At 51.1% G+C, this 13,516-nt stretch overlaps 1 protein-coding gene across 1 annotated transcript in view; it reads left to right on the top strand.

Annotated features, from left to right (window-relative positions):
* The first annotated feature begins 335 nt into the window (after positions 1-335).
* The window catches only part of LOC130543918 (dual oxidase 1-like), a 33,056-nt gene continuing 19,875 nt past the window's right edge, over positions 336-13,516 (top strand). Inside the window, 13 exon segments of the mRNA XM_057313046.1 lie at positions 336-357; positions 6,220-6,300; positions 6,490-6,654; positions 7,927-8,114; positions 8,252-8,372; positions 8,375-8,446; positions 8,572-8,744; positions 9,174-9,234; positions 9,378-9,446; positions 9,449-9,473; positions 10,801-10,915; positions 12,678-12,853; positions 13,064-13,182. Of these exon segments, the coding sequence (XP_057169029.1) occupies positions 336-357; positions 6,220-6,300; positions 6,490-6,654; positions 7,927-8,114; positions 8,252-8,372; positions 8,375-8,446; positions 8,572-8,744; positions 9,174-9,234; positions 9,378-9,446; positions 9,449-9,473; positions 10,801-10,915; positions 12,678-12,853; positions 13,064-13,182 (1,387 nt within the window).

Genomic DNA, 13,516 nt, shown 5'->3' with positions numbered 1-13,516 from the left:
ATCTTGAGGCAGGACTGAGAAATAAGTGACACAAAAGCTGGAAGGGAAGATGGGAGCCAAGTATGGAGACCCTTCAATGCCAACCGTATCCATTAGCAATTGGGTCAGCCACTGTGACAGAGATCCAAATTCTGTAGCTTCAGTATATTAGGTGATAACTCTCTCATGGATAAGAAGTCAGGAGGTCGGCTCTCTAGAACTGGTATGACAGCTTCGGGAACCCAGGCTCCATCTACCTTTCTGATTCTCCACCCTTGAGGCTATCTGTTGGCAGTAGGCGCCCCCACCATCTTGTCCATGTTGTAGGTCTGATCCTGAGAAGGAGAAGCAAAAGGATGATAGGCCATGCCTCTTCAGGTGAGTTAGCTCCCCTACGAGAGTTTTCTTAAGGAAGCCCCAGGGATTCCACATACAGCTCTGAGACCACCCCTGGCTGCAAGGGAGGCTGGTCAGTGCTCTTTTCTAGCGGGGCATTTCTTCCTGGAATAAAATCAGTGTCCTAAGACATGAAGGAAGAATGGATGTTGGGTAGCAGTTTCGAGCTCACCAGCCTAAGGAGCGCAAACCATTTTCTTCGGCAATGGGAAGTTGTTGGAGGATTCTGAGGAGAGAGGAGAGGGGACTGGGTCAAGGAGATGAAATGGCAGGGGGTGTGGGGAGAAGTGGAGAGGGGAGAGCAGAGGCGATGCTGTGTGGATGTGCACAGAGCGGAACGTGGACAAATACACTCCAACCACTCATTGTCACCTGGGAAACTGAGGCAGCTGGATGGCACTGCTTTAAGAAATGCCATCCCTGCAGCTCTTGAGGTAGCAGGGCTGACTGTTCACTGAATGTCTTTAGCTAGAATATGAAGAGCCAAGTCAACTGCCATGAGATTGGCAGTTTTATCTATCAAGTTCGGTGTCATTTCTTCTTTAACACAGATGTATTCCTTCCATAAAGCTACCCTAGAACACTTTCTCTTCTGTCCTTTGCACTCATTTTGACACTAATATAATGCCTTATAATTAAATCATATTGAAACCTTCTTCAATTTAAACTATGTACAAAAGACTCAGAAATTCTGTCATGCTTAGCACATCGGCACCAACTCATATGCAATTCGTAGTCACAATTGAACAGGTATTTAGAGCAGTGAGATGTTGATGAGCTTTATGACTCAAAAAACAAAGCCCAGATGCATGAAGTAAACACAGCAGTAATAAATAAAGAGGACGGGCTAACGCACACATGATTTACAATAAATCATAGACTCCATTGTTGGTCTGATGTGACATTTGAATACAGTTATTCTAATGTTTACAGGCTTATTTTAAGGTTTACTATCTGGATTTGGAATGTTGGGATTTCTGAGATGTTTCAGTGATTTATGGAGACAAAGGGATGGAGTATTTGAAGTCGGAATTGTTCTATACATGGCATGGTTTCCTGCCTTGGTTACCCACTCTGAGGATATCTGAAATTGTAAGGTTATGTTTGAGCTACGATAATTTTCTTTCAAAAAGGGACACGTAACTGGTATGATGTAGTTCGTAGTCATCGACACTGATATTCAAAGACTGGCGCAATATTAGAAACGGCCAGATTTCATGGGGAGCCTGGGTGGCACAGCGGTTGGGCGTCTGCCTTCGGCTCAGGGCGTGATCCCGGCGTTATGGGATCAAGCCCCACATCAGGCTCCTCCGTTATGAGCCTGCTTCTTCCTCTCCCACTCCCCCTGCTTGTGTTCTCTCTCTCGCTGGCTGTGTCTGTCAAACAAATAAATTTTTTAAAAATCTTAAAAAAAAAAAAGAAACGGCCAGATTTCAGGTCACAAAACACTCTTGAGGACTTTCGGGGACTGATCTGTGTGAAAAAAGGCATCTCTGTGTTGGCTGTTTAGAGGTTAGCAAAAAATAAATCAACCCACAGGACACCTCATATCTGCCACTGACTCAGCCCCTCACCATAGGAAGACTTACATGTTTCCAATCCCACAAAGACATAACATCTTTTGTGTTTTAAAACCTAGGTTTCTTGTGAAAGGACATGATTCCACTTCCAAGTGCACATATAGTAGAAAAGAATTCTTTTTTTTTTGTAAGATAAAACACAGATTAAATATTTATTGAATAATAACTTCTCAGCAAAAAGTTTTCGTTTCCAGTAAACAACAAAATCACATGTTAATCCATACTTTTCCATACCATATTCTTTTTTCAGAATCACAAGCAACATTTAAATATAAACCGTCACATCTAAATTAAAGGCTCTTCTGAATCATTTTGGCCATAACAGCTCTCTACAGATTACTTACTGCTCTCCTTCGAACCTACGTTCTTCATCTTTACTTTTCTTTTTTTTTAATTAATAATATTTTTTTTCAAGATAAAATGCTTCTGCACAGCCAAGGAAACAGTTAAAAAAAAAAAAAACTACTAAGAGGCAGCCCACAGAATGGGAGAAGGTATTTGCAAATGACACTCCAGATCAAAGAGTAGTATCCAAGATCTACAAAGAACTGCTCAAACTCAATACACGGGAAACCAATAATCAAATCAAAAAATGGGCAGAAGATATGAACAGACACTTTTCCAATGAGGACATACAAATGGCTAACAGACACATGAAAAAATGTTCAACATCATTAGCCATCAGGGAAATTCAAATCAAAACCACATTGAGATACCACCTTACGCAGGTCAGAATGGCAAAAACTGACAAGGCAGGAAGCAAGAAATGTTGGAGAGGATGTGGAGAAAGGGGATCCCTCTTACACTGTTGGTGGCAATGCAAGTTGATACAGGCACTTTGGAAAACAGTGTGGAGGTCTCTTAAAAAGTTACAAATTGAGCTACCCTTTGATCCAGCAATTGCACTACTGCGTATTTACCCCAAAGATACAGACGGAGTGAAGAGAAGGGCCATATGGACCCCAATGTTCATAGCAGCATTGTCCACGATAGCTAAATTGTGGAAGGAGCCGAGATGCCCTTCAACAGGTGACTGGATTAAGAAGAGGTGGTCCATATATACAATGGAATATTATTCAGCCATCAGAAAAAACGATTTCCTAACATTTGCAGCAACATGGACGGCGCTGGAGGAGATAATGCTAAGCGAAATAAGTCAAGCAGAGAAAGACAATTATCATATGGTTTCACTCATTTATGGAACGTAAGAAGTAGGAAGATCAGTAGGAGAAGAAGGGAAGAAGAAGGGGGGGGGTAAACAGAAGGGGAAATGAACCACGAGAGACTATGGACTCTGGGAAGCAAACTGAGGGCTTCAGAGGGGAAGGGGGTAGGGGAATGGGATGGGCTGGTGATGGGTAGTAAGGAGGGCACATATTGCATGGTGCACTGGTGTTATATGCAAGTGATGAATCGTGGAACTTTACATCAAAAACGAGGTATGTACCGTATGGTGACTAACAGAATAAAAAAATATTATTAATAGAAAAGAATTCTGTTCACTACTTCACCCAGTCGCATCCATCCTGTGAGGAAGAGTCTTGGTTTAAGATGGGCACTCTGGCCTCTTTTTTAGTTGCTAATTACCAATTTTAGATGTTCCTCTTTGACAATGAATTTCTGGCACAATGTCTGTTTTCATTCAGAGAAACTCTGAGATTTACAAATTCCGCAATCTCTGCTGATCAGTTAATGATGTGGTAAACAGGGTTTCACAGCTAGACAGATGGAGACGGCTCTCCAGTGCCAGAAGCTGAGGAGGTCAGGATCTGGATGGCAGGGACTGCTCCAGGGGATTTATCGAACACTGTAAGACTCAAAACAGAAGATACTCATCCAAGCTCGAGAGTGATGGTTGTTCTTTCTGACAGAGATATAACCCAGTTTGCCTACAAAAACACTCACATTATTAAAAACAAAACTAGCAGAGGTCAGATGAATTTTTGGTGGCTAAACATCCAGGTCTCCTTCTCTGGCTTTGCTCTGCCCCTCACCCGTCACATTCACCCAATTCTATCATAGTGTATCTTGTTCATAAGGACTAGGGGGCAAGTGATGGCGTCCTTTAGCTTCCTGTAATCTACTGACCCCTCCATTAAGCCGCCCAAAATTAACAAACCACCCACGTGATATTGAGGTTCTTGCCGTATTAAGGTAGCTCTATATAAGTCCCCTGATCCCCCTTTGAACCAGGTGGCCGCCCCTAAACCCTGCCTGTATGGAAATTTTTGCTCAGTCGCTGCTTAGAGGATTAAGTTTATCCTAAGCTGACAGAAGAGCCTTCTTTCTACATCACTACAAAGCTGGTGAATGAACCTACCTGAGGACCAGGCACCAGCCAGACATCTGGGCAGCAGTGAGTCTGCTCATCTTTGGAAACCCAGAGAGAGCCAACCAGCTCTAAGACTTGTATGATGGCCAGCACGAGAGCTGTCGTGTGGTGTGTAAGTGAGGATGCCTCCTTACCCTACCAAGGCACATAAAGTAAAGGGTTGCTTCCTGCCAGGAGTTTGCAGGAAGCAGAGCAATGACTCGGTTCAGCCACAGAGGCCTCCTGCCTCAGCATCCAGAGCGAGGGTTAAAAGTGGTTAATGTGGGGACATGGAATGGATTCCTTGCCAGCCCTGGCCTCCGTCAGTGGCAGCAGGGAAACTGCCATCTTACGGGCAGGGCACTCTTTGGAGAACAGTTGGAGTAAAGAATCCATGGAGAAGCTGAAACAAATATGGCGGTATCTGTTCATTTGGTAAATCCTAACTGGACACTGATTTGACGCACACATCATGCTAGGTATGGAGGATACAGCTATGAGTGGAAACAGTTCCTGACCCTAGGGGACTTCTAGGTGGCAAGAGAAGAGAGGAAGCTGAACACTGTGGCCAACCAAGAACCGGAAATGTTGGGTGGGAACTCTTAGTGGGGTCCCTGAAGAAGATATCATGTGCCACATCCTCTCGGCCCACCTTGTGCTCACCCGCAGCTGGCGGGCAGTTTCTACGTACCCTGACAGTTTCCTACCTCCAGTACCTGCTTGCCTCTCCTTCCTTCTCCACCTGAGGGCTGGAAGACACTTACTGCCCCTAGTGCAACATTCAGCCAGTTGGTGGATAGATTCCCTGGCTTCCTCCCTGCTCAATAGGCAATTCTGAGGTGTGCCCATACAGTCTTCGAGAGGCCACCAACAGGAGTGAGCCCCAGTTGCCCTCAGCAGTAACTCACTCCGTGACAAGTCCCATATTGATGCCCCTGCCTTACTTCCCCACTTCCTCCAGCTCGTCCTGGGCCACCTCCCAGTTAGCCACGTGGCTCAAATCCTTCCCTCAGGCTCTGCCTTTAGGGGTTAACCTGCCTCAGGCTAAGGATCTGAAATACCATGTGGCACAGGGCACTTTTGAGTAAGTTGGAAGATGGAATCTGACTGGTCACCTGATCTGCTGACCAGAAGGACCTCCATTCCATCTCTGATTCTGAACCTTTCCCTCTTCCCTCACTGCCCGAGTTCTTCCCTCAACAACTGAGTGCTCCCTCCCAGATCCTAGTTTTTGGAAAGTATAATAGGGTCAATAAGAGGAATTACATGAGGAACATGATTCCTCAAAGGAGGAGGAGGCAAGGTTCTCCCTTGACCAGGAAGTCCCTGATCCCACCCCCCAGAAACTGGAAAAGAGACCAGAATAGCAACAGGCGGCAGAGCCACAGCCCCAGGGCCCACACACTTGCCCTGGGTGGGGGGGGCGGCTCTGCTCAGCAGGAGAGGGCCAAGCCCCTCTCCACACTGCCCGTACCCAGGGAGTGGTCACAGAATGACCTCTCCTTTCCTGAGTGGAAGAGTGGTTGGCTTTGGGGCAGTGGCTGGCTCTTGCTCCGTATATCTTAGGGCTGGGACTGGTTTCTGTCCTGCCCTGTCCCTAGGGAGCTGAGGGGTGAGGGCACTAGAAGGCTCCTGCATGCCCCTCCACATCGCCACTGTTCTCCAGCTTTGTCTTGTTCTCTGAGGTTATTTGTCAGCACACACTGCCCCTGTCTCCACTGCTTCAGGGCTCCCTGCCATGTTTCCCCCACTGAGCAGCTAGAAGAATGAGCTCGAGTTTGGATATCACTTTGTCCTTGGTTCTCTCCCTCCGCCGCCTACCTTCCACACTGTGCTGGGTTTCCACCTTCTGCTGCTCCCCTTGCCAGGCTACCAAGACGCATATCCTGCAGGCTTGCCTGTCCTCTCATGCCTGGACTTGCCCAGCTGCCCCTTCCCTCTGTTCTCACACAGGAATTCAGAACCCCATTTCCCGGGAGGTGCAGCGATTTGATGGGTGGCACAACCTCATGGAGCACAGATGGGGCAGCAAAGGTAGGTGAGGGCCAAGTGGAAACAGGCCTAGGGGCAGGGTTACCCGAAGGGGCAAGGGCTGGCAGGTACCAGCGGAGGCTCATGCATTCTTAAGGTTTTAGGATCTGTGGTATGGATGGAAGCCTGGGAGAGGGGAGGTAAGGGAGCCCCACTGAGGATTTATCTTTGTTCCTACCCCTCCTACCCCAGGCTCTCGGCTCCAGCGCCTAGTTCCAGCCAGCTATGCAGATGGTGTGTACCAGCCCTTGGGAGAACCCCAGCTGCCCAACCCCAGAGACCTTAGCAACACTGCCACGAGGGGCCCTGCAGGGCAGGCCTCGCTGCGAAAGCGAACAGTGCTGGGAGTCTTCTTTGGTGAGGGCCTCAACCTCTGGGGGAGGGAGGCCAGTAGGGTCAGCTGGACACCTCTATGTCTGAGGGGGGAGTCAGGAAGTGAGGGAGAGAAGTGATGGTGGGTCTTAGAGATGTGGGTGAGAGATGAAGGGGCAGGCAATGGGATGGGGTATTCTTACCCAAAACTGGATTTGCCTCTTGGTGGGTATTTAGCCAAAAGACACAGGAAAGCCAAGATTAGAGAGTTTTACTTGGAACAAGTAAGGGAAAACATGGAGGATATTTCCCAAAGCAGTCTGTTCCCGAATAACAAAACTGGGGAAGTTTTAAGCTAAGGGTCTGTATGGATTCACGAAGGCACTTGTGCAATGGAGAATTCAGCCTAGAATTTAGGCTAAAGTCATCATAGAATGACGGAGTCCAGGTCTTAATTGATGGAAGTCACAAGGGCCAGCAAGGGTTGGCATCAATTGTCTGCCTTTAATCGATCTGATATCTGAATATTCAAAGAAGTTTAAATCCTGCAAAGATAACTCAAGAATGTGCTTTGAGCGAGTAGTCATAAATCACAAGATGTCTGGGGCCTAAAAGGATTTTTCTTAAGTCAAGAAAGCTATGTCTTGTATTTCTTTTTCTGGAGAAGGAAAAGTAGAGGGAGAAAGTCTGAGTGGGGGAGGCATAAATTTGCCCCACACTGAGCTGCCGATGGGACTACAGGTAGAGGCTGGAGCCTGACAATAATCTGGCAGGGGCTCTTGGTGGACCCTGTTTTCACTCATGGTCCCTGTGACTCCTGGGACAGTCTCAGGCCAGGGTTCTGATTTTGACAAGAGGGCTGGAGGCCGGGGTGTCAAAATGGGGGTGCTAGGGTGGGTGGTCTGACCCCAGTGACTGTGGGTTGTTGGCTCCCAACAGGAATGTTGGGCTCCTGCTGGCCACCCAAGGTGCCTACATTTGATTCCCAGTGTCCGGTGTTGCAGTGAGACTGGCAGTTTCTCTGGGCAGGCTGCTCCCAGCTGCATGTTGGAGCAGGTGTTCCCAGCCTGACTGTCCAGGCACACTCACCCGGCACCTCCCAGTTACCAAGGAGAGGACCAAACCGGCAACGAAAGCAGTTTGGACCAGGGTGTAACAAAGCACTGGGAAAGGTGGAGGAGGTCAAGACTTGGACTTGCCAAAAATGGCTGAGTCATCTTTTGAAGCTTCAAAGGGAGTCGGGGAGTCCAGATACCTGATGCTGAAGGGAGAGTGGTCCTTAGCTGGTCCTTGCACGCCCTCCCCCGTTGTGGACAGGCTACCACGTGCTCTCGGACCTGGTGAGCGTGGAGACCCCGGGCTGCCCAGCCGAGTTTCTCAACATCCACATCCCGCCCGGGGACCCGGTGTTCGACCCTGACCGGCGCGGGAACGTGGTCCTCCCCTTCCAGAGGAGCTGCTGGGACCCCGAGACCGCACAGAGCCCCAGTAATCCCCGGGACCTGGTGAGACGAGACGGGCGGGGTCCCGGGTTCTGGGCCGGGCCGGGCGGGGAGAGACTCCCACCCCCTCGCCCACCGACACCCGCCTCCGCTACCCGACCCCGGGCTCACCCCGGCTCACCCTCCTGGTGCCCCCGCAGACCAACGAGGTGACGGGCCGGCTGGACGGCAGCGCCATCTATGGCTCCTCGCCCTCGTGGAGCGACGCGCTGCGGAGCTTCTCCCGCGGGCAGCTGGCGTCGGGGCCCGACCCCGCCTTCCCCGCGACGCACAAAGCCCCCCGCTCGTGGGGACGGCGGCCGACCCCGCCACCGAACAGCGCGGCCCCGGGGGCTGAACGGCGGGGCGGCGGCGCGGGGCGGGCTGCGGCGGCCGGGGCGCGGGGCGGGCTGCGGACGGCAAAGTTGCGCTGCCCGCGGTCGCGCCGCCGCCCAGCTCCTCCCCTGCGGCCCCGCGTCGCGTCCAGCCTTCGCGGCCGAGCGAGGGAACCGCGACCCCTTCCTGCAGGCGCCGGGCCTGCTGTGGGGCCGCTACCACAACCTGTGCGCGCAGCGGCTGGCCCGCGAGCACCCGCAATGGGGGGACGAGGAGCTGTTCCAGCAGGCGCGCGAGAGGGTCACCGCCACCTACCAGGTCCGTCACTGGGCCTCTCTCCGTCCTCCCTCCCCGCCTTCCTCCCCCCTCCCCCAGGCTGCTGCGCGGGAGACGCCGCTGCCCCGCAGAGCCCTCCATCGTCGCACAAGCAGCCCCCGGAAACGCCCTTTTCCAGGAGGACACTGCTCCCCAGAACTGGAGCTAGCGGCTAGGAATGGACCCCGAAGATGAGGAGCAGGCGAAGGGCTATTATACACGAGACTGGGCTGTGGTTATTAGTCATTAGCCCACTCCCATCCCATGTTCCTAGTGGGGCACAGGCCTCCGCACCTGTCCTGTTGCAGTTGCCCCCCTCGTGACTGCCCCTGCCTGGCCCTCATCTCCCACCTAAGCCTTCCTTGGGCTCAGACCCCTCCCAGCGTGGCTGCTCCAGCCCTTGCCTCCCTTTTGCCCTCTCTTGACCCTCAGAACATCGTTCTGTATGAGTGGCTGCCCAGCTTCCTGCAGAAAACACCCCCCAAGTATGCAGGTGAGGGGATGGGGAAGGAGAATGGGAAAGCTAGCAGGAGTTTTTTGGGGCAGGGAGAAGGGGTGTGGGGGGGGGAGGGGGGAGGAGGCTGGGTGGTTTAAGGGCTAAGTGTTACTATCCTCCCTCTTCTCCCCTTCCCCCAGGACACAGCCCTTTCCTGGACCCCAGCATCTCCCCAGAGTTCCTGGCCGCTTCTGAGCAATTCTTCTCTACCAGGTGCCTCCTGGCGGCTACATGAGGTGAGGGCAAAGTGCAAAGGTTTGTGTATTGGGAGGAGTGGGGATGTCATTTGAGAAAAATCTGTCCTCAGGAGCCCTCAGGAAAGGATTATCAGTCTGAAGTGTGCTAATTTCCCCAGGGAACAGTGAATTTGGAGGGGGAAGAACAATTGTTAAAAAAGACATCATTGTGATTTTTAAGCACTTTATGTCCACTTTCCCACAGCTGGTGTATATATTAACTCCCCAATTAAACACAGGCTAATCGAGGCTGAGGATGAGTCACGAAGCCCGCTGGTCTGAACCTTAGGTCTTGACACTGCACTGGGGGCATTTTTAGCTGTAAGCAGAGGAGCCAGGTCTTGCGGGGAATTATAATAAAAGAAGTGTGAGAGCTGAAGAAACATTTTGACTCCAAAATAATGAAAAGGGAATTTTAAAGTAAAAAAAAAAATTTAATTAAATGTATATGGAACAAAACATGTCAGTTTATTTTTTACAATTGCATTATAATTTAAAAACAATTCATAGGTTAGGGGCGCCTGGGTGGCTCAGGCAGGTAAGCAGCTGCCTTGGGCTCAGGTCATGATCCCAAGGTTCTAGGATTGAGCCCGCATCAGGCTCTCTGCTTAGCAGGGAGTCTGCTTCTCCCTGTCCCTCTCCCTCTGCCCCGTCCCCCTGCTCATACTCACACTCTCTCTGTCAAATAAATAAATAAAATATTTACGAAAAAACAATTCATAGGTTAGATTTTCTTACTCTGAAACAATTTTTGGTTATGCCTAATAATAGCCAAGAAATCATAGCAATGGACTTATCCACAGATAAGTAATTTCGAAAGAACAATGAAAAATCCTTTAAAAATGTTTTAACTTACATATATATGTTATATATATATGTGTGTGTGTATATGTATATATATGTGTGTGTGTATATATATGTGTGTGTGTGTGTGTGTGTATATATATATATATATACACATCTCTCTTCAGAGAGGTCCTGTGAGTTGCCCATGGTCACACAGCTGTTCACTAACAGAGCAAGGACCCAGACCTAGATGTTCTGGTGCCTTTGTCAATCATGCTGTCAAGTCTCCTAAAATAGAAGTAAAGTTTTAGATCCCTTGTGTGTTCTGGAGACCTGCTCTCAGCAGCATGAGCTTCGGATGGGGACATCATTCACCCCGAGTGGGGAATCAACCTATGGAGGAGGAATGGCCTGCTGGTTTCAGAGGGAACATCAGCACTGGGTGGTTCCAGGGCATGGACTGTGGTGTGGGGAGAGCCTGTCTGCTCAACCTCCAACCCCGTCTTCTCTCCCCATTCCCAAAGCATCCAAATCTACGAAGAGCTGAAGATGTGGACGCGCTGCTGCTGGGCATGGCCTCCCAGATCGCTGAGCGAGAGGACCATGTCATGGTGGAGGATGTGCTAGGTGACGCTGAGGCTGTCCCTGCAGGCTGGGTACTGCTGTCACCTGGGTGGGGATTCTGCTGGAGCTCCAGTGTCAGGCCAGGAGGAGTGACCAGGGCTGGGAGCCTGCACTCTCTCACTGCTCAGACACCTGTTGACCATGGTTCCCTCTGTGTGATTCTGGCCCCCCTGGGGCTGGTTGGAGACTGGGTCCTGGGCTAGTGGAGCTGTGGTGGCCCGGTGCTCCCTCAGATTCTCTGCTATTTCATCCCCAGATTTCTGGCCAGGACCCCTGAAGTTTTCCCGTACAGACCACCCGGCTGGCTGTGTGCAGAGGGGCTGGGATCTGGGCCTGCCCTCTTATACCAAGGCCAGGGAAGCACTGGGTCTGCCTCCGATTACCAGATGGCAGGACATCAACCCTGCACTCTCCCAGAGCAACCACACCATAAGGAGGGGTTGGGACGCAGAGGGCAGGGTGGGAGGGCCAAGGCACATTGGCCCAAGACATGGAAGGAAGGCAGTGAGGCACAAACACTAGAGACAAGTCCTTGGTGAGAGGGATGGGACTCGCCCACATGGTTTTTCCCAATATCATCTACGAGGATGGAAGTTACCAGACCAGCAGGATTTGGTAGTAGACCTTGTGACTCTGCAGATCCAGCAAATGTTTGTTGAGCATGTCTTGCACGCCAGGCACTTAATAAGCATTACCTCGTTTACTCTTCCCAACAGCCATCTGAGCAGGTGTGGAAGGTCCTCAACCCAGGAACAAGCTGTACTTTTTTATACACTGACACTCGGGCTGCCTTTGGGGAGTCAACTGTTACTCCCTGAGCTGTCGCCTGGGCCACGTGGCATTGCCTGCCAGCCAACAGAGCAGTTTTGGTGGCCTTACCATCTTGGCATAGTGGCGTTTCTACGATTGCACGCTGGTTTTACTGCTTTCGTCCTTCCTGTTTAGAAGATTGTTGGAAAGTGGAGAAGTGAAAGGCCGATGAAGAGGCAATATGCACGTGGGGCGTATCAACTTTATACAGTCAATAGAAAGGTAGGAATCACCAGGCGCACCAAAAGTAGCAAGTCTTTAGCTCCCCTGGGCCTCGCTGGAATTTAAGCTGAGCAAATGTTTGTTTACATTGCTGAGAAAAGAACTAAAGTCAAGGTCAGGTAGAAAATGCTGCTCATAGAAGGTTGAAGTCTGTCTCCAAAAGGCAGTGTCTATGCAGGGATTTGATTTATACAAACTTTTTTAGCTCTCAAGAATAGAAACCTTTTCGGGGCACCTGGGTGGCTCAGTCGTTGAGTGTCTGCCTTTGGCTCAGGGCGTGATCCCAGAGTTCTGGGATCGAGCCCCACGTCAGGCTCCTCCGCTGGGAGCCTGCTTCTTCCTCTCCCACTCCCCCTGCTTGTGTTCCCTCTCTCGCTGGCTGTCTCTCTCTCTGTCAAATGAATAAATAAAATCTTTAAAAAAAAAAATGAACAGAAACCTTTTCTACACATCATTCAACCTTTCCAATTTTTGTAGTGATTTTGACCCTCAACTTTCATATCTTTTTGAGAACAAGCCACATAGGGAACTGGCTGCCTGTTTTATTCCAACTTTCTACAAGAGGCAGCTGAATCTGTGAGCGAGTTCCCATAAATGAGTTAACTTGTGTAAAGCACTCAGAGCGGTGCCAGGGGCATAATAAGTGAGGGATCGTCACTGTCATTTATTATTATCCTCCCTGGGGCTGATCCCTGCGAACTACCCTTGCCCCAGGGCGGGTGCCGGGTCCTTGCACTCACTCTTGTCCCTTCTTGGCCCCAGGTGCTGGAGTCCACAGCTGCCCTGTACAACCGGGACCTGTCCCGGTTGGAGCTGCTCCCTGGGGGGCTCCTGGAGAGCCATGGGGACCCCGGGCCCCTCTTTAGCGCTATTGTCCTCAACCAGTTTGTGAGGCTGCGGGACGGCGACCGCTACTGGTTTGAGAACACCAGCAATGGGTAAGGCCTGCCTGGGTCCCTTCCTCAGACTTACCTTGGCCTGGGCCCCAGGCCCTCTGCGTGTAATGTCAGCAGCCCCACGGGCCCTTGAGTCCCAGCTGGCCTCCCCACTTCCTCAGCCCCTCTGGGTCTCTTTCCTCATCTGGGTCCTCGGGCCAGAACAGGCATCTCTCTCCCAATGCAGCAGCTCCCCGCCTCTCCCTCCTGCAGGCTGTTCTCTGAGGAAGAAATCTCAGAGATCAGAAACACTTCCCTACGGGATGTCCTAGTGGCTCTCACCAACTTGAACCCCAGTGCCCTGCAGCCCAGTGTCTTCTTCTGGCATTCGGGTGAGTGGCCAGGGGGTGCTTGGAGGGGCCTGGAGTCGGGTGTCTCATCCCGCCTCAGCCATGGGCCTGGTTCAGGGGCGGCTCGGCAGTAGACTCCAAAGAGTCAGTGAGCCATGGTTCTGCCCTTGGGAACTTTGGTTCCGGGCACCACGGTGGCCGCATGTGGCTGTGTAGGTCCCCTTCCGCACAACCCCAGGAGGTACCCAAGTGGGGGCAAGACTGAGACTCAGAGAGACCTAGGGAGGAAGGCTCCCATCGGCCGGGCTGAGCCTGGGGTGGGTGGGATATCGGGAAGGCCCAGTGCAGTGAGGATATCCTCATTCCACAGCAGTGA

This window comes from Ursus arctos, unplaced genomic scaffold (genome assembly GCF_023065955.2).
Source record: "Ursus arctos isolate Adak ecotype North America unplaced genomic scaffold, UrsArc2.0 scaffold_16, whole genome shotgun sequence".
Taxonomy (NCBI): domain Eukaryota; kingdom Metazoa; phylum Chordata; class Mammalia; order Carnivora; family Ursidae; genus Ursus; species Ursus arctos.
Note: the sequence above shows the minus strand (reverse complement) of the source record. Positions and strands in the feature narration are given on the sequence as shown.